General features: G+C 55.0%; 2 protein-coding genes across 2 annotated transcripts in view; one reads left to right on the top strand and one right to left on the bottom strand.

Moving 5' to 3' along the window:
- LOC311199894 (disintegrin and metalloproteinase domain-containing protein 9-like) overlaps window positions 1-9,104 on the bottom strand; it is a 30,192-nt gene extending 21,088 nt beyond the window's left edge. Inside the window, exons 1-2 of the mRNA XM_084274033.1 lie at window positions 8,976-9,104; window positions 379-476 (exon numbers count right to left, since the gene is read on the bottom strand). Coding sequence (XP_084130159.1) covers window positions 379-476; window positions 8,976-9,078 — 201 coding nt within the window. The 5' untranslated portion in view covers window positions 9,079-9,104. The remainder of the gene's footprint in view (window positions 1-378; window positions 477-8,975) is intronic.
- Window positions 9,105-14,542: 5,438 nt separating this feature from the next.
- Window positions 14,543-16,935, top strand: TM2D2 (TM2 domain containing 2). The gene is made up of 4 exons (XM_084274043.1): window positions 14,543-14,761; window positions 14,913-15,000; window positions 15,995-16,110; window positions 16,293-16,935. Exons 1-4 carry the CDS (start codon window positions 14,556-14,558, stop codon window positions 16,504-16,506), a joined length of 624 nt encoding a protein of 207 aa, XP_084130169.1. The 5' UTR covers window positions 14,543-14,555; the 3' UTR covers window positions 16,507-16,935.
- Window positions 16,936-21,191: the final 4,256 nt, after the last annotated feature.

Below are 21,191 nucleotides of genomic sequence, written 5' to 3'. Positions count from 1 at the left end.
CCTCAGCCTCTCTCCATAGGGGAGCTGCTCCAGCCCTCTGATCATCTTCATGGCCCTCCAGTCAGAATTTGAACATCTCCCAAGATAACGATTCCCCCAGCTCTCCAAAACCTGTTCCAGTGCTTAGTAAGTCTCATTATGCAACTTCTACATCTGTATCAAAAACCCTCTGCAGCAACTTGTAACCTCTGGAGCAGGGAGGTGTTCGCTCTCAGTCAGCTAAAGGCACTGCTGATGTAATACTCTCATGTAAGAATGGACACATGTTTGCTGCTACAGGAGCCTGACAGTGTTTTGTGAGAATTTCAGGTCAGTTTTGGGTGGATCTTACCAGGAAGCTGACACTAAACTGAAGGGATTTTGAAGCCTGCCCAGTACCTGCACTGAGGAGGCGTCGGAAGCCTCTCGCCGTTCTCTTCCCAACCTCTGCGGGATCACAACTTCATAGGAAGACAACTGAGAGAGCTGCTGGAAACCTAGACAGCAGAACAGAAGCACTGGTTAAAGAAACAAGGCAATCAGAAGGATAAGGCACAAGGGAGAAAAGGGTATTTCAGGAAAAGCCCCTTCAGTAGGAAGCCTGGGATTCCCGTTCAGGTATCCAGCTTACCACAGCCTCTGAAGCTGGGCTGCTCAGCGTGGGTCTGCAGAACCTTCTGCCACTGGCAGGGGAAAGGCCAAAGGCCCTGATGTACACAGGAGAGCACAGAGCAAATTCTGGAGCAGAGCACACTTGGCTTGGGTGGTAAAAGGGCAGAGAAGCACCAAAATTTCCAGCAGGTTTCAAATCAAAAGCTTTGCTTTCCAAACTTGCCTGGTGCACCATGGCTTTCCATCAGCAGGAATCAGAGCGTTTAACAAAGCAGGTCAGCAGAGAGAGAGCTTCTTCAAGGACACACAGAAAGGCAGCATAGAAATCAGGTGTCCTACACTGCAAAGCTGCAGAACCACACCAGCTTGGCCACGCAGCCTCTTCCAGTTTAACTCCCAGGGGCTCCAGCAGCCCCTGTGCTTCCTAACGGCACGGCAGCAACGCCAGCCCAGCAGAGCTGTGTTATGTCCACAGCTAAACCTCTGACACTGGGCCAGTACTACTCATGATGTTCTTAGACAGCTCTTAAGGACCTTATAAAAACAAGGGAGGTGAAACAAATGCAGGCAACAAAGCAGCCTTTTGCAGAGCAGGCTAGAAATGATTCGCATCTGCAACATCAGATAGATCCTCTGAAGCAAACAAAAGGCTCAGGTCCAAGTTTCCCTTATGAGGCACCCTTTTTTTTTTTGCAAGCAAAGGGTTCTGTATCCACTCTGTTAACAACAACAAACTCCACATGTAAATTACTTTTCCCATCAGGGGCTGCTGTCTGCCTGTGCCTGGCTGGGGAGGGGAAGCAGGAGGTGGGTCGCCAGGGATTGCGGCAGGATTAAGAGCAACAGTTTTACTAGCTCATGGCAATGGAATCAGTGAGCTCATCAGAGGAGCCTCAACTCCCCGACCCAAAGGTAGGGGGAAGGGAACAGTTCTCCTTCTCAGCACCGCCTGTGTCTCCAGAAATAGCTGCCAAAGGCAGGGGGTGGTGAGGGGATGGTTTAGTTTCTGAGGTCCTCCAAAATCTCTCAGGGTGGGACCGTGACGCTGCACTCGCTTACAACCCAGCCCTGCCAAAACTCACACTGAGACCCCAACGGTGCCTGTGAGTGGCACGTGGGCTCAAAGCCTCCAGGGAGGCCTGCTCCACTGTTTGGGAAACAGGCTGGAGCCCCTGCACAGGCTCAGGATGCCACAGGTTCCCCAAACATCTCCCAAAGCCAGTGCCACTGAGAATCACAGAATCGCAAGGTTGGAAAAGACCTTTAAGATCATCAAGTCCAACCGTCCCTGTCCTGTGCTAAACCAGATCCCTGAGCACCTCATCTGCCCTTTTCTAAACACACCCAGGGGTGGGTGACTCAGCCCCCTCTCTGGGCAGCCTGTTCCAGGCCCCCACAACTCTTTCAGGGAAGAACTTTTCCCTCCCATCTGCTCTGCCCCTGCCCTGGGGCAGCTTGAGCCCATTGCCCCTTGTCCCATCTCCTGTCCCCTGGCTGAAGAGACCATCGCCCACCTCTCTACACCCTCTCTTCAGGCAGCTGTAGGTGGTGAGAAGGTCTCCCCAGAGACCTTACTGGGCCTCCTGCAGATGCTTTCAGTGGGTCTCTTCTCATCCCCAACACTACGAGCACCACCTCAAACTGGGCATCCCAGTAAGTGGCTGTCCCAGTGAAAAGGACACCCACTTCTCCACACCCTTTCCACCAACATCCCCGAAGTGGAAGCCGAAGCAGCTTGACTGATTTCAAGCTCTCTCACGTTGCAGCACGTACACCCATCCCTTTGGAGCACACAAGAGCATCCCAGCCCACCTATGTGCCACACAGCATCTGTGTCACACAGGCACAGGCAGAGCTGTGCTGTTTCTCAAGAAATCAGGCAGTACACAGACCACAGCAGAAGTTTCATTCATTACAACAATTACTGGAATAAAAGGTATTAAAAACAGCAGAGAGAAGCTTCCTGAAAATAGCCCTTGTGTTCACAGGCTACAGAAAGTACAGTGGCAATACCTCCTTGGCCCAGAAGTAGGGGAGGGAAGGGCTGCTTCCTTCCCTGGGATGAACCACCACAAGCACAGTCAGGTAAATCACTTCTCTACAGTTGTCATTTCCAACCACATCTTCCTCCCCACATCCGGCCCCGAGCTCTCACACGTCGCTGCTCTGCACTTGTTACTTCCCCAGTCCCACCCAGAAGCACTGGGATGCTACACTGGGACCTCTAGACAGAGTTCTGGAGACTCTCTTAGGACACAGGCTATGGAAACAGTAGGACACAGCTGATCTTTGCAGCACTGAAAGCAGCAGGACTCCCCAAAAGCAGCTTGGGAGCAGAAGATGATGGAGTGACTCACTATATGAAGCTGGCAAAACCAGGAGGGGCTTTCTGTGAAGAGTGCAACTCAGAGGACTTCCCACAGAAGGACTTGTCTACTTCCTGTAGAGAAACAGCACTAAAAGCATTCAGTTTTCAGCTGAAGGCAGGTGTAGGTACAAAGCCTTATTCTTCCCTTCATTGTGGGCAAAACTCAGAGGAGGAGGAGGCAGTGTCCTGCCAGTCTCTGCCCTTTAACAAGCTGATTCCCCTCCTGTTCCTCTGCTCCCTTCAGGGACTGGAAGGCTGCAATGAGGTCCCCCCACAGCCTTCTCTTCTCCAGGCTGAACCAGCCCAGCTCCCTCAGCCTCTCTTCTTCCCCTTTAACTCTTTCTTTTTCTGGCAAAAACATCCTGTCTCTCCCTAAGTTCCAGCACAGATCGAATTGAACACAAGCCCACTGATGTACAGAAGAGACAAGAGTTTGTCCTGTGGGATTCTCACCACCACAAAACCATTCAGTGGTGGCTGAGAGCCCCCAGGACAAAAGCACCCCTTACAGCAAGTACCCCCATTCCTCAACCCTCAATTTCTAAGGAGCCTATTTCCATGTCCACTGCCCTGTGTGGTATTTCACACATCACTGGCAGCCCTCAAAGAGGGGCACCAAGCCAGTTAATCAAAAACCCAATGAAAGGGACAAGTGCAATGAAGCAGGAACTAGAACATGCTGGAGACAACCCTGTCCCTAAATCTTCCTCTACAAAGGCTGCTGCTGGGAGAAAGCAGAGAGGGAAAACCAAAGCCAGATACTCATCTGGTTCTGCAGGTGTGAAGATATTTAGGTGTTTCTCCTGAAAGACACTATTTATGTAGCTTTTTTTGATAGAAAAAGGTATTTTGGTAGCTTTTTCTCCAGTCCAGTCGATACCGTTGTCCAGCACAGTGGCTTTCAAAACATATGTCAGTACCTTGCAGGACTCCCTGTACTGAGGTGCTTCCTGCCACCAGCTGCTGTCTGAGCTCTGCTACAGGTCACCACTGATGTCACGTCTCTTATCAGTCACTCCCGGATGTGACACCAGTTGGGATCGTATTTCCAAGGAGGAAAAAAAAGAGAAGCCCAATTGCATCCTCTATTTATCTTGTCTCATTAAAGACTGCCTTTAATTAGCAAACATTGGAGGCCATTAGGAAGATGTGAATCACCTTCCCTTCCCCACCCCACATCCACAAGCAGAGGAATTCGGTGCGTGTTCCACGGCATGTGGGAGCTTGAAAACCATCAACAAGGTTGGGTATTCACTCCCTGACAGGTTGGATCTCTGTTCAGCAAGAGTCAAGCTGCATCTCCAGGCTGCACAGAGCTTGGCAGGCTCACAGACTGTTGGCTCAGCTAGGGAAACACAGCACGCAGCTCCATCCACCCACACCCATCAGTTCACCCCAATTATCACCCTTCTTTTACTACAGGTCTTTTTTCCCCAGCCTGGTAAAGTGAAGTGAAAGATACACCCTTCAAAGAAAGCAAAAATAAAACCAAAACCAAAGCAGAAATGGGAAAGTTGAGGCTGCAGCCTATCACACCACAATAGGAACTCATTCCATGAAAACAAGCCTGTCTGCATGTGACCAGCTTGGCAGCAGAGAGACACTAACAAGGAACGTGCACAAAAGCCACCCTTCCCACAGCCAGGACTGGATTTGTGGTGATAAAGCTCAAAGCCCACCCCACCTAAGCCTGCCAGTGATGGCTGTGAGGCTCAATTTCTGCTCCCACCAACCCTTCTTGGATCCCCTGCTGCTTTCAGCATCACACAATACCAAAGAGCATCATCCCCTACAACAAGCAGACACTGGAATCCCTCTGGCACTACCCAGATGTGTTCGCAGCTGTCTACCAGCAACACCCAGTATGACCATTTACCTGCATTCACCCACTTCCATCTCCTCAATCCCCAAGTGAGAGTGGAAATAGAGCCAGGAAAAAAACCCAGCACTGCACAGAAGATGATGTTAACATTCCCTTCACCTGCATTCCCCCTAGAAACACTGAGTCCTTTTACTGTAAGTGTAAGGCTTGACCTAAACCACACTCAACCTAGAGCATCAGTCAGCAGCAATGAGCTTTACTCTCCTACGAGCCATGGGCATGCCTGAGTCAGAAGATAGACATTGCTAAAGCATTAAATACACAGACTCATTAAATTAGCCACTGTTATGATCAATTTCAATTAACAGATGAGGTCTGACACACCAGTCATCCAACATTTAGGCAGGACTAAAAGCTGGCCAGCTAGTCCATCCTTGGGCCCAGGGCTGGACCAGTTCTACTCCAAGCAGCCCCAACAACCCCCCCATGTCCAACAGATTCCCCTCACTGTGATTGAAATAGCATCTTTCTTTTCCAAAGGAGGTGGGCAGTTTATTCCCCTTCTGCATGCCTACAGGTTTTTAGGCTTTCAAAGCTTGTTGTCACATCCTCCTTCCCCTTTCCTTCCACTAAGGAAAGGCCAAGATTGAGTTCTTCCTTGCACACTCTAGTCCTTAGATCTCTGACCAGTCCCATTAGGCTCTACCAGCTCTACTCTCCAGTTAGGCCACACCTGTCCTGAAAAAGGATCCCAAACAGGACACAACCACCCAGCAAGACCTCACAAGCATCAAAGTTCACTTGTTCATGTATCTCCACAGGTTCATCTTCCCTAACAAACAGCACAGAGGGGTCTCCCTTGTGTCACAGTGCTGGTTTAGAAGGTAGGAAAAGATGACCCAACTATCACAGCAAGAGAAGCAAATTCCTCTAACTTGATTTATTCCTCACCTGGAACATTCCTTTCACATTAAAGCTGGCAAGAACAGTTAACATCCTTTTTATTAGTAATATTCCAGGAGGCGTTGGACGTTAATGAGCATATTGGGCTCTTCTACAGCAACATTTCCTAAAGCATTCTTACCTTCCTCTTGCTGAAATCCTGACAAGTGCTGTAAGTGTTTCCTGTCTAGACTCTTACTATGCCTTCTGCCCTGCCTAAAGCCATGCTAATTTGTCTGCAAGACAAGTGCTCCTCTTTTTTCCTTGGAAAGGACCCCTGCTCCTCTCCTCTGGTACTGTCACGACATCCTCTCCACTCTGGAACCTCCTTACAAGAGGAAGCAGCAAATCACAGAATCACCAGGTTGGAAAAGACCTTTAAGATCATCAAATCAAACTGTTCCTGCCCTGTGCTAAACCAGATCCCTGAGCACCTCATCTGCCCTTTTTTAAACACATCCAGGGTGGGTGACTCAGCCCCTCCCTGGGCAGCCTGTGCCACAGCCCCACAACTCTGCCAGGGAAGAACTTTTCCCTCACATCTGATCTGCCCCTGCCCTGGGGCAGCTTGAGCCCATTTCCCCTTGTCCCATCTCCTGTCCCCTGGCTGAAGAGACCATCACCCACCTCTCTGCACCCTCCTGGCAGGGCAGGGGAGGTAGGGAGAAGGTCTCCCCTCAGCAACCTCTCCTCCAGGCTGAACACCCCCAGCTCCCTCAGCCGCTCCTCAGAGGATTTGCCCTCCAGCCCCTTCCCCAGCCTGGTTGCCCTTCTCTGGACTCACTCCAGGACCTCAATGTCCTTCTTATGGTGAGGAGCCCAGAACTGGACCCAGCACTCAAGCTGTAGCCTCCCCAGTGCCTAGTCCAGGTGCACAATCCCCTCCCCACACCTACTGGCCACACTATTTCTGACACAAGCCACGATGCCATTGGCTTTCCTGGCTGCCACACAGCCCTCTATTCCAAGAGGATTCATCTCACTGGGACACATTTCCCTCTGGGTGAATGGTCCTGGAGTCTCTGCCCTCCCACCCAGGACAGCTTTGCCCACAGACTGCAGCTCATCACACGTTGAGCCCACTCGCTTCCTCCACGTCTCGCAGCTGGGCGGCTGTCAACTCTCTTCACACACTGAAGGCTCGTGGGAACAGTTCATCTTCAGAGATGTTGCTATCTTTAAATTTGGCCTCCAAAGGAAACCACACAAAACAAATTCAATCACAGAACTCAGTAGAGTTGAGCAAATAAACTCTTTCTCTTTTTCATTTTATCTTGAGAAACGATAATGATCGAGATGCATGGAAACTACAAAGTCACATTTCAAACTTCCTTTTTTCCAAAAATAAAGCACTACCAGAGGCAAGATTAGCCATGCTGAAATGTCTTTTCTCTTTTCACTCTTCACACTGAGGAAATAACCATCAAAACCCTCTTGGCTCTGCTGAATGATTGTCCCAGATTCGTTGAAATGTGGGTGAGGCAGCGCTGTGTTTTTCAGGAGCTGAACAAAGGAGTTATCCAAACATCACATCTTCCAAGAAAATTCAACCCAAAGTGATTAGAAGCTTTAAGGATTCCTTTAAAAGCTGATAAAGCAGGGCTGCAACATCCCAGTACGTGCATGACACCAAGTATCAGGAATGGGACAGAGCAGCAAAAACCAGAGTCCCTGACAGACCTTTTCTATGTGTATCCACACAGCCAAACACTTGAGGCCACAACTAGAAGGGGAAAGGCTACACTATCCAAACCCCTTAAGGCTACTCACCACTGTATGATTATGTTCATTCAGGTATTTTCAGCACTTCCAAAAGCTGGAAGTTCCTGGATAAACTGAAAAAGGGCCACTCGTTTCTCCCCTCCTTCATGCTCAGCCCCGAGTCCACGAAGGTCCAGATGAACAGCTGAACTTTCATCACAGGTTTGGCATTCTCAGCCAGGCCAGAGACTCCAGAAGGCAGAGAGAAACCCCACCAGCCACCACCAGTGACACAGTGAACCATGGTTCCTCCCACCCACAGGTAGGAGCTAAAATATTACCCCCTCAACACCGACTGCTCTGTTGGAAGCACAAACATCCACTGTCAGGAGGTGCATCATTGAGGACTTCCCACCTCAGCACAGAGTTTCCAGGACAGCACCCTACCTCTGCCACAAGCCAGCAGCCACCTTTCAAAGCTTGGTGTTCATCTAGCACACGGCTCACGACTGCCTGTGACAGCAAACCAAGTGAGAGGGGAAGAGATGTGCAGCACAGGATCCTTCAGGGAGGGATACCCACCACAAGAGCACTGTTTCTCAGCATCAAAATGAGGTTTAGAAGATTCCTCAGTTAGGAAGTCCTGATTATAAACTATGGATTAATGATAAATGCACAAGTTTAACACGATGCATATATCCCTTCAGGGGGAGGGAAATGCCAACAGAGGAGACATTTCTGTCTATCACGTATGTATATCACATCAGAATCAGCATCATAAAAGCCTATAAATGGAACACTTTCAATTTATGCACAGCCCATAAAGAGAGCACAACGTCAACTCATAAAAAGCCCATTAAGAGAGCCCAGAAAAGCACCTGGAGAGATTGTCCAGCCTGGCCAGGAGGGCTGGAGAGCCCAGCAGCAGCGTTCCCTGGACACCAGCAATCTCAGAGCAGGTGTAAGGGGACCCCAGCAGCTCACCGGCCCAGATTGGCTCCTCACGTTTCAGGGTTAAGACAAAGGCTCTGCTGTCCTCTCAGGCCCTCTGAATGTGAGCAATATTTAGCAGGGCATGTTGGAAGGGACGGTCCTGGACAGGGCCCAGGCTGTGTCACCACACAGCACCCTCCTCACCAGAGCCCTTCAGCCACCTGTAACCCCCCACACACACCATAACCACGTACTGCCAGGGCTGCCCATAAAGGGGGAGACCCCCCACTCTCGGGGCGAGGAGAAGGGACAGCTAAGCAGGACCCCCAGCTCCGGCAAAGGGAAGGGGAGAGAAGCTGCCCCATTCCCTCCCACCCACCCACCCGCCCTCGGGGCCAGGCTGGGCCCCGGCAGCCCCGAGGAAGGGAAAGGGGCTGCCAGACCCAGCGCTAGGCCGGGCCCTGCGAGGATGGGGAGGGGGCCCGGCGCTTACAGAGGGGCTGGGAAAAGGGACCGGGAAAGCAAGGGGAGGCCGGAGGAGGCGAAGAAGGGGCGGGGGGGGGGGGGGGGTTACCGGAGGCCGGCGGCAGGCCCAGGCCCCGTCCCCGCCTCACTCACCCGCTCGGCCCGGCTGCCCGGGCGCGGCCAGCAGCAGGAGGAGGAGGAGGCAGAGGCAGCTCCACTCCGCCCGGGCCCAGGCCATGTCTCTCGGCGTCCGCATCTCCCCTCCCGGCTGGGGCGCTGGGTCCGGCCGGCGCCCCGCGGCCTTATGGAGCCGGGCCGGGGCCTGCGCCGCGCCGCCCCCGGGCGGGGCCGCTCCGCCCGCCCCTGCCGCTCGGAACGCGGCGGACAAGGGGCGGCCCCGGCTCACGGAGGGTGACAAGGGCGGCGGTAGCCCCGGGCCTTGGTGTATGTGTGTGTTTGGGGGGCTGCAGGACATCACCCAGCCGCCCGCCGGGGCTCCATCCCCTCGCCCGGCCGTGCCAAGTACCCAGCGACCCCTCCTCGTGTGGCAGAGGCCGGCGGAGCCCCCAGGGATGAACCCAGCCAGTTCCCTGCGAGCTGGCCGAAGGGAAGGGCTGCCAGCACGGCCCACACCCTGCAGCCCCTCTGCCTTCTCCCACAGCCCCCTCACGGTGTATGTGAAGCGTGCAGAGACCGGGCTTCACCTTATATCACCCCACAACCCCGCGGGGTGCGGGTGGGTAAGACAGAACCTCCCCGGCATGGAGACACCATCGTGGGCTTTGCCCTCTGGTCCCAGCATCACGTGTGTTGCTCCAGCACAGGAACCCATTAAACACCCTTCCTGGGAGCACGGTGTCTTCCTCAGGATGGAGGAGGAATAAACAACACGGTGTCTTCCTCAGGATGGAGGAGGAATAAACAACACGTGAGGCATCGGTCACGTTAGGGAAGGGTGATGGGGAAGCACCCTCATGCCACAGTGATAAGCAGCATACAAGAACCCAGACAAATCACAGAGTCACAGGGGTTGGAAGGGACCTCCAGAGATCATCAGGTCCAACCCCCCTGCCAAAGCAGCTCCCTAGGACAGGGCACACAGGGCGGCATCCAGACGGGGCTGGAATCTCTCCAGAGAAGGAGACTCCACACCCCCTGGGCAGCCTGTCCCAGGGCTCTATCTGCCTCACCATAAACCCCAGTTTTACCAACAACAGCACTCTGATATACTGATAACCTCTCTTGTTTTCTGGCTGTGGTACTTCCCAGGTTGCTTCGAGCATCCACGTTCTTCTCCCCTCGTAGGTCGCTGCTCTCAAACAAAACAGATGCAGCAAAATCCCTCAGCACAGCCCCAGAGCCAGACCTACCCCACCAGCCACACACCTCATCAGCACAGACAGCAGCATGTGAGTGCCCTTCGAGGGTTCTCAGCCAGAAGCATCCCTACAGAGCCCAGTTTCTCACAGGGCTCTCACCAACACCTATGATGTGTTAGAAACATCATGCTTTTGAAGGCACATCTGGCAGAAGCTGGCATCAATACCCACCTAACAGGCTGAGCAATTGGCACAGGTCTTCCCCCTCTCCTTAACCATGAGTTCTTGGAAGATTTGAGAAGAGGTTTATACTGCTGTTTGAGCAAGTCAAGAGGGAAGAATCATTTGGCCCTTCACATCCCCAAACTGCATCTGGTTTTTGCAGGAGCTGTAGGAAGATGACCCACAACTCAGGTTTTTACCCCCCTCATCACAGCTTCCAGCAACCAGAAAACCTCTTGTTCCTGTTGGAAGGAGCCAGTTTTCTGTATCCTGACAGACCAAACCACAAAGCAGCCCAGGAGGCTGGCACGCTGAATCACAGAGCGCTGCAAGGCAGGACAGAGGGTTTTATTCCCACCTGATGATAGAAGCAGCAGAGGTTTTTCTATCTCCATCCCTTATGGAAGCTGCACATAGTGTTTGAGCCAGTTTCCCATCAACTGGGTGTTACAGGAGGCTTCCCATGGATTATAATAGAATCCCAGCCTGGTCTGGGTTGGGAGGGACCCCAAGGATCACAGAGCTCCAACCCCCTGCCACAGGCAGGGACACCAACCTCCAGCCCTGGAGCTACACAAGGTTGCCCAGGGCCCCAGCCAACCTGGCCTTGAACACCCCCAGGGATGGGGCACCCACCCCCTCTCTGGGCAGCCTGTTCCAGCCCCTCACCACTCTCTCTGCAAAGAATTTCCCCCTAATATCTCATCTCACCCTTCCCTCCTCCAGCTTCACTCCATCCCCCTTGTCCTGCCAGTCTCTGCCCTTTAACAAGCTGATTCCCCTCCTGTTCCTCTGCTCCCTTCAGGCACTGGAAGGCTGCAATGAGGTCCCCCCACAGCCTTCTCTTCTCCAAGCTGAACAAGCCCACGATACCACCATGGATCAAACATGGATACCACTGTACAAACAACACACAAACATGAATGACCCCACAGTTGCTGCCTGTGGGGCGTGAGATTCCCAGGTCTGCATTTAGCAAGAGGAAACATATTTAGCAATCCATCTCCCTTGACTTCTGTTGCTCAGCACCACTACAGCATCCTTGCAGTACAAGGAATTGAAGACAACACACCTCAACGCTCCAGAAATGAACCAGGAAAACAAGGACAGCTCCTGAACACACAGTTTGGGTCAAATTCCCAACTTGGGGAACAAAAAGGCTGGAGAACTGCTCATCTGACACCTGAAGTGCCCCCATCAGTAGAGCCATCAGACACAGCAGTAGATGGTCTTGGAGAAGAATCAGCTGAAACAATCCAGTAAATCCTGGCACAGAGGGAGTTCCTCTGTTGGGTTTTGTTGCTGCCCATCCCCTCTGGGGGCTTTACAACATTCATCTGGTCTCTAAAGGGAATCACAGGGGTTGGAAGGGACCTCCAGAGCCCATGGGGTCCAACCCCCTGCCAAAGCAGCTCCCTAGGACAGGGCACACAGGTCGGTGTCCAGACAGGTCTGGAATCTCTCCAGAGATGGAGACTCCACACCCCCTGGGCAGCCTGTCCCAGGGCTCCCTCACCCTCACTGGGGAAAAGTTCTTCCCCATGTTGCTGTGGAACTCCCTGTGCTCCAACTTGCAGCCATTGCCCCTTGTCCTGTCCCCACAGACACTGAAAAGGGGCTGCCCATTCCCCCTGCATCCCATCCTTCAGATATTGATAAACATGAATAAGGTCCCCCCTTAGTCTTCTCCTCTCCAGGCTGAACAGCCCCAGCTCCCTCAGCCTTTCCTCACAGGGGAGATGCTCCAGGCCCTTCAGCATCTTTGTGTCCCTCCTTTGGACTCTCTCCAGGACATCCCTGTCTGTTTTATCCTAGGAAGCCCAGAACTGGACACAACACTCCAGGTACAAGGCCAATGACACAAAACAAGTGACAGCACAGCCAGGGTATTCATAGAGTCCACTGACACTTCATGAGCAGGACAAGAGAGATGCTGCTGGGCTGTGGTTTAGAGAGCCATGTGGTGCTGAGGAGGAGAGCGAGTCCAGGGGAAAGGCTACAGAATGAATCACCCAAACAACAGCTGCTGCTCGTTGTTTCCACAGTTGTTTGAAACAAAGCTGTGGAATCAGCAAGAAAAGATGTTTCTCAGAAATCCTCCTGCTGGGGCTGGCCATTACCCTCCCTTTTCTAGTCAGGCTGTGCCAGACTGAAGGGGCACAAGGACTCCAACTCAAGTGGCTGAACATGTTAACAGTGGCTTGAAACAGCCAAGCCAGACACACCGTGTTCCTCCTCCAGCCTCAGCCCTGCTGGCTCCTCCAGCCTCTCCACACACCACATATGCTTGTTAGAAGCACTCTAAGGCAGATGAAGAATCCTGGATGCAGAAATCTCCTTCTGCCTTCAACTGACATCACCAGGAACAGCCCAGCTGGCTCAGGAAGCAGAGGCCTGGCTAACGGGCACCCAGGAACCCCAGGAAGGGCTCTCTCCCAAAGGGATTCTTCTGGAACTACAGTTTTGCCTGGGCTCCAGCTGGAGTTACTGCACCTGCCTCAAACCAGGCTTGGCATTTCTAATCTAGTGACCTCAAGACACTGGGAGGGGGGGATTAAACAAGGCAGAAGAAAGCTGATGGAAACAGGCAGCACCTTGTGCATGTGTAGAGGGTCAATAGCAGGATCCCAGGCTCCAACTCTCTACTCTGATGTAGCTGAGCATGCTGTTCTCTTCAGTCAATGACTGGGTCAATCCAGAAAGCACTCAGAGGTGGATGTCTACATGCCAATCACTTTGTACAAAGGGTAGGGCAGCTAGGATTAAAAAATAAGAAACTGCTACTTGCCTATCCAAGCAGGAGTAGCTCTTCCTCTGGGCAGGGAGATGGGCCAGGCAATTCCTGAAATCCCTTCCCTGTTCTCCTTTGGGTCAAAGTTTGCTCAGGGGGTTGAGTCCCCTTTCCAGAGTCATGCTCCAGGGAACACAGGGCACAAGTTTCACCTCTCCTGGCTCTGAGCCTCTTCCAAGCAGCACTTGGCTGTCCAGATTCCTCTGGACCTTGACTTGCTGCTGCCCTGGCTATTTCCTTACCACCACCTCTCATCTCAGGCTGCATTCCCAGCCCCTTTGGACACCACCTCTCCCTGGCAATGAATGTAGTAAGGTCTGAAACATCAGGCCCTGAAGTTTTATTGACACCCATTTCAAAGATGCTTTGTGCTGATGGAGCAGCGTGAAACCAGAGTAAAACAAACACACTCTCCACGCTTCTCTGTGCCTTCCACTGCTGCTGTGAGTGAAATGTGCTGCCCACCCCACAGGCTATGGAACCTTTAAGCCACTTGGAAGCCTCTTAACCCTTGGAGAAGGGTTCAAAGGGCCAGCTGGCCACCACACCCAGCAAACCAACCAAGTCCTCCTGCAGCTCTCTGGAAATCCCCCTCTGGCAGCACCACCGCAGGAGCCTCCCAGCCCCACGAGAGAGCCCCTGAGCTACCAGGGAACCACCACAGCCCCGGTTCCTTCAGGAAAGGCGGTGCTACCCCACAGCAGGGGGGGGGGTCCTTTGGGTCTGCTCGTATTAAACCCTCACTCGCAGCTCTCCGCACCCCCCAGAGCGGCTCCGGGCACCGGGGCTGCTGCCTCACGCCGAACCCCCCGCCACAGCCTGGGGGCTCGGGCAGCCTGTCCCTGCCGGGTATCGGCGGCAGGATGACCCAAGGCCGAGCAGGCCGAGGCAAGGCCTTCCCCCGGTGCGAACGGCAGGCGGCAGCGGTGCCCGCAGAGCCCCGGCGAGGAGGAGGAGGAGGAGGAGGAGGAGGTGGAAACACGGGGCGGGGCCGCCTGGAGAGAAGGATCCTCCGGTACCGGCACCCCGGGATCTCAGGCGAGGGCGGCGAGGGGAGGCCTCGCTCCGCCAGCAACCAGGCCCCGGCCAGCTCCCTTCCTCCCGCCCGGCGGCACACAGCTGCCACCGCGGCCCAGCACCTCACACCGAGCTGGGCCTGGGCCCGGCCCCCGGGGAGCGCCAGGCAGGCGGGGCCGGGCCTCACGGCGGGGCCGGGCCCGGAGAGGCCACGCCCAACCCCGCTACCTCATCCCTTCACCTCACCACCTCTCAGCCTCCTCCACCTCCGCTCTGATTGGCTGGAGGCGCCTACTCCCCTCCCCCTTAGGCGAGAAAGCGGCCGCTCATTGGCTGGAGGCAGCGGGGCGGCGGCGCGGCCGGGAGGTCGGGGCGGGCGCCGCCATGGCGCCGCGGCGCGGCGGGCCGGTGGGCTACGCGCTGCTGTGCGGCCAGGCCCTGCTGCTGCTCGGCAACCTGCTGCTGCTGCACGGCGCCTCCCGCGGCCTCCCCAACAACGGCACCGAGACCGAGGAGCCCGGCCCGGGCCCGCCCGCCGCTTCTTGGGCCTACACCGACCCGCGGGCGCCGCTCGTCCTCTGTACCTACCTGTGAGCGCCGGGCGGGGGGAAAGGGGGGAGCGGGACGGGCTGGGACGGGCTTCGCCTCACTGCTCCTTCCCTTCCCTTCCCTTCCCTTCCCTTCCCTTCCCTTCCCTTCCCTTCCCTTCCCTTCCCTTCCCTTCCCTTCCCTTCCCCGCAGCCCCGAGGAGTTCGTGGAGTGCGAGGAGCCGGTAGACCACGGCGGGAACGCCACGGCGCAGCAGGAGCTGGGCCACGGCTGCGTGAAGGTGAAGGGCGGGTGGGGAAGGGAAGGGAAGGGGGAGAGAAGGGAAGGGGAAAGGGGAGAGAAGAAGGAGGGGAGGGGAAGGGGAAGGGAAGGGGAAGGGAAGAAGGAGGGGAAGGGGAAGGGAAGAAGGAGGGGAGGGGAAAAGAAGGAGGGGAGGGGAAGGGGAAGGGAAGACGAAGGGGAGGGGAAGGGGAAGGGAAGACGAAGGGGAGGGGAAGGGAAGACGAAGGGGAGGGGAAGGGAAGACGAAGGGGAGGGGAAGGGGAAGGGAAGAAGGAGGGGAGGGGAAGGGAAGGGAAGAAGGAGGGGAGGGGAAGGGAAGGGAAGAAGGAGGGGAGGGGAAGGGAAGGGAAGAAGGAGGGGAGGGGAAGGGAAGGGAAGAAGGAGGGGAAGGGAAGGGAAGAAGGAGGGGAGGGGAAGGGAAGGGAAGAAGGAGGGGAGGGGAAGGGGAAGGGAAGAAGGAGGGGAGGGGAAGGGGAAGGGAAGGAGGAGGGGAAGGGAAGGGGAAGGGAAGGGAAGGAGGAGGGGAAGGGAAGGAGGAGGGGAGGGGAAGGGAAGGAGGAGGGGAGGGGAAGGGAAGGAGGAGGGGAGGGGAAGGGAAGGAGGAGGGGAGGGGAAGGGAAGGAGGAGGGGAGGGGAAGGGAAGGGAAGAAGGAGGGGAGGGGAAGGGAAGAAGGAGGGGAGGGGAAGGGAAGGGAAGAAGGAGGGGAGGGGAAGGGAAGAAGGAGGGGAGGGGAAGGGAAGAAGGAGGGGAGGGGAAGGGAAAGGGAGAAGAAGAGGAGGGGAAGGGAAGGAGAATAGAAGAGAAGAAGAAGGGGAGGGGTAGAGAAGAAGGAGGGGAAGGGGAAGAGAAGAAGGAGGGGGAGGGGAAGGGGAAGAGAAGAAGAAGGGGAGGGGATGGGAAAGGGAAGGAGAACGGGGGGGATGGGAAAGGGACGGGCAGGAGCAGGGGGAAGGGCCCTGCCCGCGGCTGAGCTCACCCGCGCTGCCCGCAGTTCGGCGGCCAGGCTTACGGCGAGGTGGACCGTACGCGGGTGCAGTGCCGGGCGCTGGACGGCATCGAGTGCGCCGAGCCGCGGAGCTTCCTGCGGGGCAGCCGGCCCTGCGTCAAGTAGGACGGGGTGGGAGGGCCCCTCTCCCCCCTCAACCCACCCCCTGGGCCCCTCACGGGAGGGACCCCCCCAGCCACAAGGAACGGGGGCCAACCCGGCTTTTACCCTCAGCCCCCCAACCCTTTACCCCCCCCCTCTTTCCCTGCTGCCCCCTGCCCAGCTGGGAACGCTCCCGTTGCAGGTACACTGGGCATTACTTCATCACCACCCTGCTCTACTCCTTCTTCCTGGGTTGCTTCGGGGTGGATCGGTTCTGCCTGGGCCACACCGGCACCGCCGTGGGGAAGCTGCTGACGCTGGGAGGACTGGGCATCTGGTGGTTCGTGGATTTGATTCTCCTCATCACCGGTGGGCTCATGCCCAGCGATGGCAGCAACTGGTGCACGGTGTACTGAAAGGGGGCAGAGCTGCACCCCGAAGAGCCTCACGGCATCTCCACCGGGTTGGAGATGGACTCTGCTTCTTCCCCAGCGCTGGAAAGGACTTTCTGCCTCCTACAGAGGTGGATTTACAGAGCTGGAACTTCATCTGCACAACAGTTAACTCCTGTTAATTAATTCCTCTGTACAAACCCAGGATATAAAATTATCCAGTATATATTTTGCTTGTTTCAAATAACCTGGATTCCCCCACCACCACCCCCCCACTTTCAGGCAGTGACACTTTAAGTAACCAGATCTTGCAAATTTAGGTGGGCAAAACAACTCTTAATAAAAGTCTGGAAGGAGCTGACTCCAGGTCCTTTCAGTAGGAGTAAAATACAGAGAGCTGGAGGCAGCTGGCACGTGCTTTGGTGTTTCTAGACTTTGCAAACCTTTGAGGTAACCCCAGCATGAGGGTCAAACAGCCCCTGGCAAAACAATGAGCTCTAATTCTGTGTTATTCATTTAAAAAACATGTTCACCAGCTGCAGGGAGAGCTGGGCTAGAGGGAATAGAGCTGTGACCTTTAGAGAACATCACTTGCTGCTCTTGCAGGCGGAGAGAGAGCCATGGGGCAGCAAATAAAGTGACTGTACAGGTCTCTCCAAGCTCTTGCATCCACCTTGCTGTGCTCATATTCTAGAATGGTCCACTGTAGGGCTCTGCAGCTCCCCCAAAGGACATGTGTTTGGTTAAAGAAGAGAAGGCTGTGAGGGGAGCTCATTGCAGCCTCCCAGTCCCTGGAGGGAGCAGAGGAACAGGAGGGGAATCAGCTTGTTAAAGGGCAGAGACTGGCAGGACAAGGGGGATGGAGTGAAGCTGGAGGAGGGAAGGGGGAGAGGAGATATTAGGGGGAAGTTCTTTGCAGAGAGAGTGGTGAGGGGCTGGAACAGGCTGCCCAGAGAGGGGGTGGGTGCCCCATCCCTGGGGGTGTTCAAAGCCAGGTTGGATGGGGCCCTGGGCAACCTTGTGTAGCTCCAGGCCTGGAGGTTGGTGTCCCTGCCTGTGGCAGGGGGGTTGGAGCTCTGTGATCCTTGGGGTCCCTTCCAACCCAGACCATTCTATGATTCTATGAAAACTCCCTGTTTCTCCTCCTATCCCCTGCCCTTTGTAGTAAATGAGTAGTAAATAAGTGCTTTCACAAAAGACCCCCTCATGCTGCCTGGGCCAGCAGGTCCCAGTCCCTCTCCCTGCCACCAGACAGTGGTGTATTCTTTATAACCCCAACCTCTGACATTCTGATAGCAGCTTTGCTCCACTATCTCCAGGGCTCTCTTCCATCTGGAGCAGCCAGGAGCTGTCAGAGGGGTGGGAAGGGCTCAGAGCAGCCATGGTCTGTGTGCTGGTCACCCCCCCCTCCCCAACCCACAGCAGGGGGTGTGGGTGGTACTGAAATGACTGGGAGCTTCATGCAGCCTCACACCCAAAAGAGGAAGCCCCACAAGATGCTGTCTGAAAACTTACCCAGCTGAATGAAAACGGGAAAAGGAAGCTGCACTAAGTCAGAACCAGACCTGGGACCCTCCAGCTGCCTTCACTTGGAAATTTTCTGCCTGTTACTTCTCTGAGGAAGCTACAACAGGGTCCTGGCCAGCTGGGAATTCTGCCTATTCCAGTTTGGGTTTGTGGTTTATTGCAACAGCTCCTCCTCCCCCCCAGGGAAAGGGGTTTATATCCCATTTAGGTCACACATAGTGTGAATTTGGCAGCTTCCATCAGGTCTCAGGGCACTGGGATGGGGGGAAAAGCTTCATAACTACAGCATTCCTCAGACCAGTGCAGCAACAGAGCTGAGGAGCCTGTGGGGGCCAGAAAGGACAAACACTTCCACATACAAAAGCTCATCATCATTAACATCTCCCCACTGTCCTCAGCCCAGCAGCTGCCAACTAACAGCAGGACCTCAAATTCCTTGGGTGGATGAGCCAAGCTTGTCATCAACACACAGAGGAATGCCAGGGCAGCTCTCCTCCTGCCTGCCTGTGGAGGCAAAGACAGTCCTGGCTTCCCTGCTGGCACCCCTGGGATGCTGAAAGAGCAGTTAGAAGGGTGAACACTTCAAGCAGGAGTTGTGCTGGGATGCTCTTACCTTGGTAAGTGGGCGCTGGAGGGGACTTAACACCACCAGTGCTAAAATTCAACGTGCTCCTTGGGCTGGGAGGATGCACATCATCTGAAGGGGATGCTCTGCTGCTGCTCCAAGATGTCCTGGTCCTCACCAAACCAGTGCTGGGAACAAGGGATGCTTCTCCCCCAGGGAGGTTCTGGAGGTTCCCTTTTGCCCCCTCCCCAACCCCCCCATTTGGTGCTTTTCCCTGCTGCTGCTGACTGTGGGGCCGAGGTGGCTGTTGGGGTGTCTGTCAGGGTGTCTGTCAGGGTGTCTGTGAGCCCAGCTGGCTGTAGCTCTGCTGCAAAAACCTCCCCAGACTCAGGCAGCTCTGTGCCACATCCCTAAAGCTCCCCCAGCACACGTGCCCCTTGCACAGGGTGGGGAACACCCACCAGTCCCCCCACCCTCCATGAGGGCCAGTGTTGAACCACCCCAACCCCAGCAATAATTACCCAAGATCCACAACACCAGCAGGCAGCCTGGAAAAGCAACTGGGATTTCCTTCTTTATTTAAAACACAGGGAAAAGGGTTCCCTCTCCTGCAGCCAGCATCCCTCTCCTGCAGCCAGCATCCCTCTCCTGCAGCCAGCATCCATCGGAGAGGGGCTGGGAGCATCTCCCCTGGGAGGTACCCCAGCCCTAAGGGCACTTGAAATCCACAGCCAGCACTCACCAAATTCATTTTCAAATGGGAGCAGCTCTTTGTAGAGGTGGGGGGGGGGATACATCCATCCCCACACTCAAGAGCCTGGAGGCAGAGGGGCTACCAACATGCTCTAAACACTCCAAAGCTCCACTGAGGTCCAACTGCATCTGCCTGGATGACATTCCCACCCCACCACCTGCATCATGGGTGGGTTCAGAGCTCAGCTCGACTTTGAACCCCTCCACGTTTCAGTCTCACCCTGGGAGCCATCCTGGGGATGCAGGAGGGTGGGAATGAGAAACAGGAATGTCACAAGAGTGCTGGAGCCACTGGTGGTTTCTCCTCCCAGATAATTAACCCTAATTGTGCAACAAGCTTCAGCCTTTACCAGCCCAGGCCTGAGGAGGAGACTTTGCAATTACCAAGCAACAAAAGGACTCGGGTACTGGGTGGTTTGGAAGCCTTGCACAAAGGAACCATCATCCCTCTGCCTTTGATGTTCTCCAGAAATGAGGTCAGAGCATCATCACCACGATGGACTGAGTTGCTAAAGCACTTCTGAAACACCAAGTTTTAGGAGCCAAACAGCTTGGCAGCCTATGGAAGAGAATCCATTTCAAATAAAGCTAGAATCATGGAATCCCAGCCTGGTCTGGGTTGGAAGGGACCCCAAGGGTCACAGAGCTCCAACCCCCCTGCCACAGGCAGGGACACCAACCTCCAGGCCTGGAGCTACACAAAGTTGCCCAGGGCCCCATCCAACCTGGCCTTGAACACCCCCAGGGATGGGGCACCCACCCCCTCTCTGGGCAGCCTGTTCCAGCCCCTCACCACTCTCTCTCTGCAAAGAACTTCCCCCCAATACCTCATCTCCCCCTTCCCTCCTTCAGCTTCACTCCATCCCCCTTGTCCTGCCAGTCTCTGCCCTTTAACAAGCTGATTCCCCTCCTGTTCCTCTGCTCCCTTCAGGGACTGGGAGGCTGCAATGAGGTCCCCCCACAGCCTTCTCTTCTCCAGGCTGAGCCACCCCAGCTCCCTCAGCCTCTCTCTGTAGGGGAGCTGCTCCAGCCCTCTGAGCATCTCCATAGCCCTTCTCTGGACAAAAAAAGGAGAAGAAAAAAGGAACAGAGCCATCAAGTCCTCTGCAATTAGATAATGAACATTAACACTCGCCCTGCACCACCTGCATTGATTCCCTCCCATTCCCCACCCCATGAAGTCACACCAGCAGCAGGGATGGAGATGTGCATCCTTGTTGGGTACCACATGTGCTGCAGGGTAAAGAGATCAAGATGATCTCACTGCTTAGGCAGTGCCCAATCATCTTGATCTTTTTACCCACCAGCCCCTCCTCCAGGAGCTGATTTGGTTATGGAAATAACATGTTCCCATCACTCGTTTTCATTACCAGGCAGATATAAACCAGGAAGGATACTTGGCTGGACAAGTCTTCCCAGGCTCAAGCCCTTTTTGCTACAAGCCCTTCACCAGCCAGGCAGAGCTTTGGGTGCCCAGATGGATGCAGTGCAAAACTGATGCTGGACCTGAGGATCCTCCCAGCCCTGGGAGCTGCTGTCACACCAGCTGCCTGCCCAGGGTCCTGCTCAGAAGTGGTTTTTTTGGAGGGGCTGAGCAGGGAGCCTGCCAGTGCTGGGGAGTAACACTGGCTAGAGATATAAAAAGCCACAATTAAACACTGAGAGGTTTGCTGATAAGGGCAGGGTGAAGAGCTGGGTTAGGGAGGCAGCTGCAGGCTGGCATCTCCCCAGCTCTGCCCAGCTGCCCAGTGCAGCACAAAAGGGGAGGAAAGTGTCCTTCCAAACACAAGAACAGCCACACTCCCCTTCACACCTCTGAGAGCTCCCACCGCTTCCTCCAGCCTTGGAGGAAATCATGGGGTGG

The sequence above is a fragment of the Gallinula chloropus genome (assembly GCF_964237585.1).
Source record: "Gallinula chloropus genome assembly, chromosome: 21".
Taxonomy (NCBI): Eukaryota; Metazoa; Chordata; class Aves; order Gruiformes; family Rallidae; genus Gallinula; species Gallinula chloropus.
Note: the sequence above shows the minus strand (reverse complement) of the source record. Positions and strands in the feature narration are given on the sequence as shown.

Bases quoted from the DNA above. Each gene is read 5' to 3' on its own strand.
- TM2D2 (XM_084274043.1), top strand. From the start codon at position 14,556: ATGGCGCCGCGGCGCGGCGGGCCGGTGGGCTACGCGCTGCTGTGCGGC. The intron at 14,762-14,912 runs GTGAGCGCCGGG...CCTTCCCCGCAG, and splicing joins CTCGTCCTCTGTACCTACCT to CCCCGAGGAGTTCGTGGAGT. The intron at 15,001-15,994 runs GTGAAGGGCGGG...CGCTGCCCGCAG, and splicing joins TGGGCCACGGCTGCGTGAAG to TTCGGCGGCCAGGCTTACGG.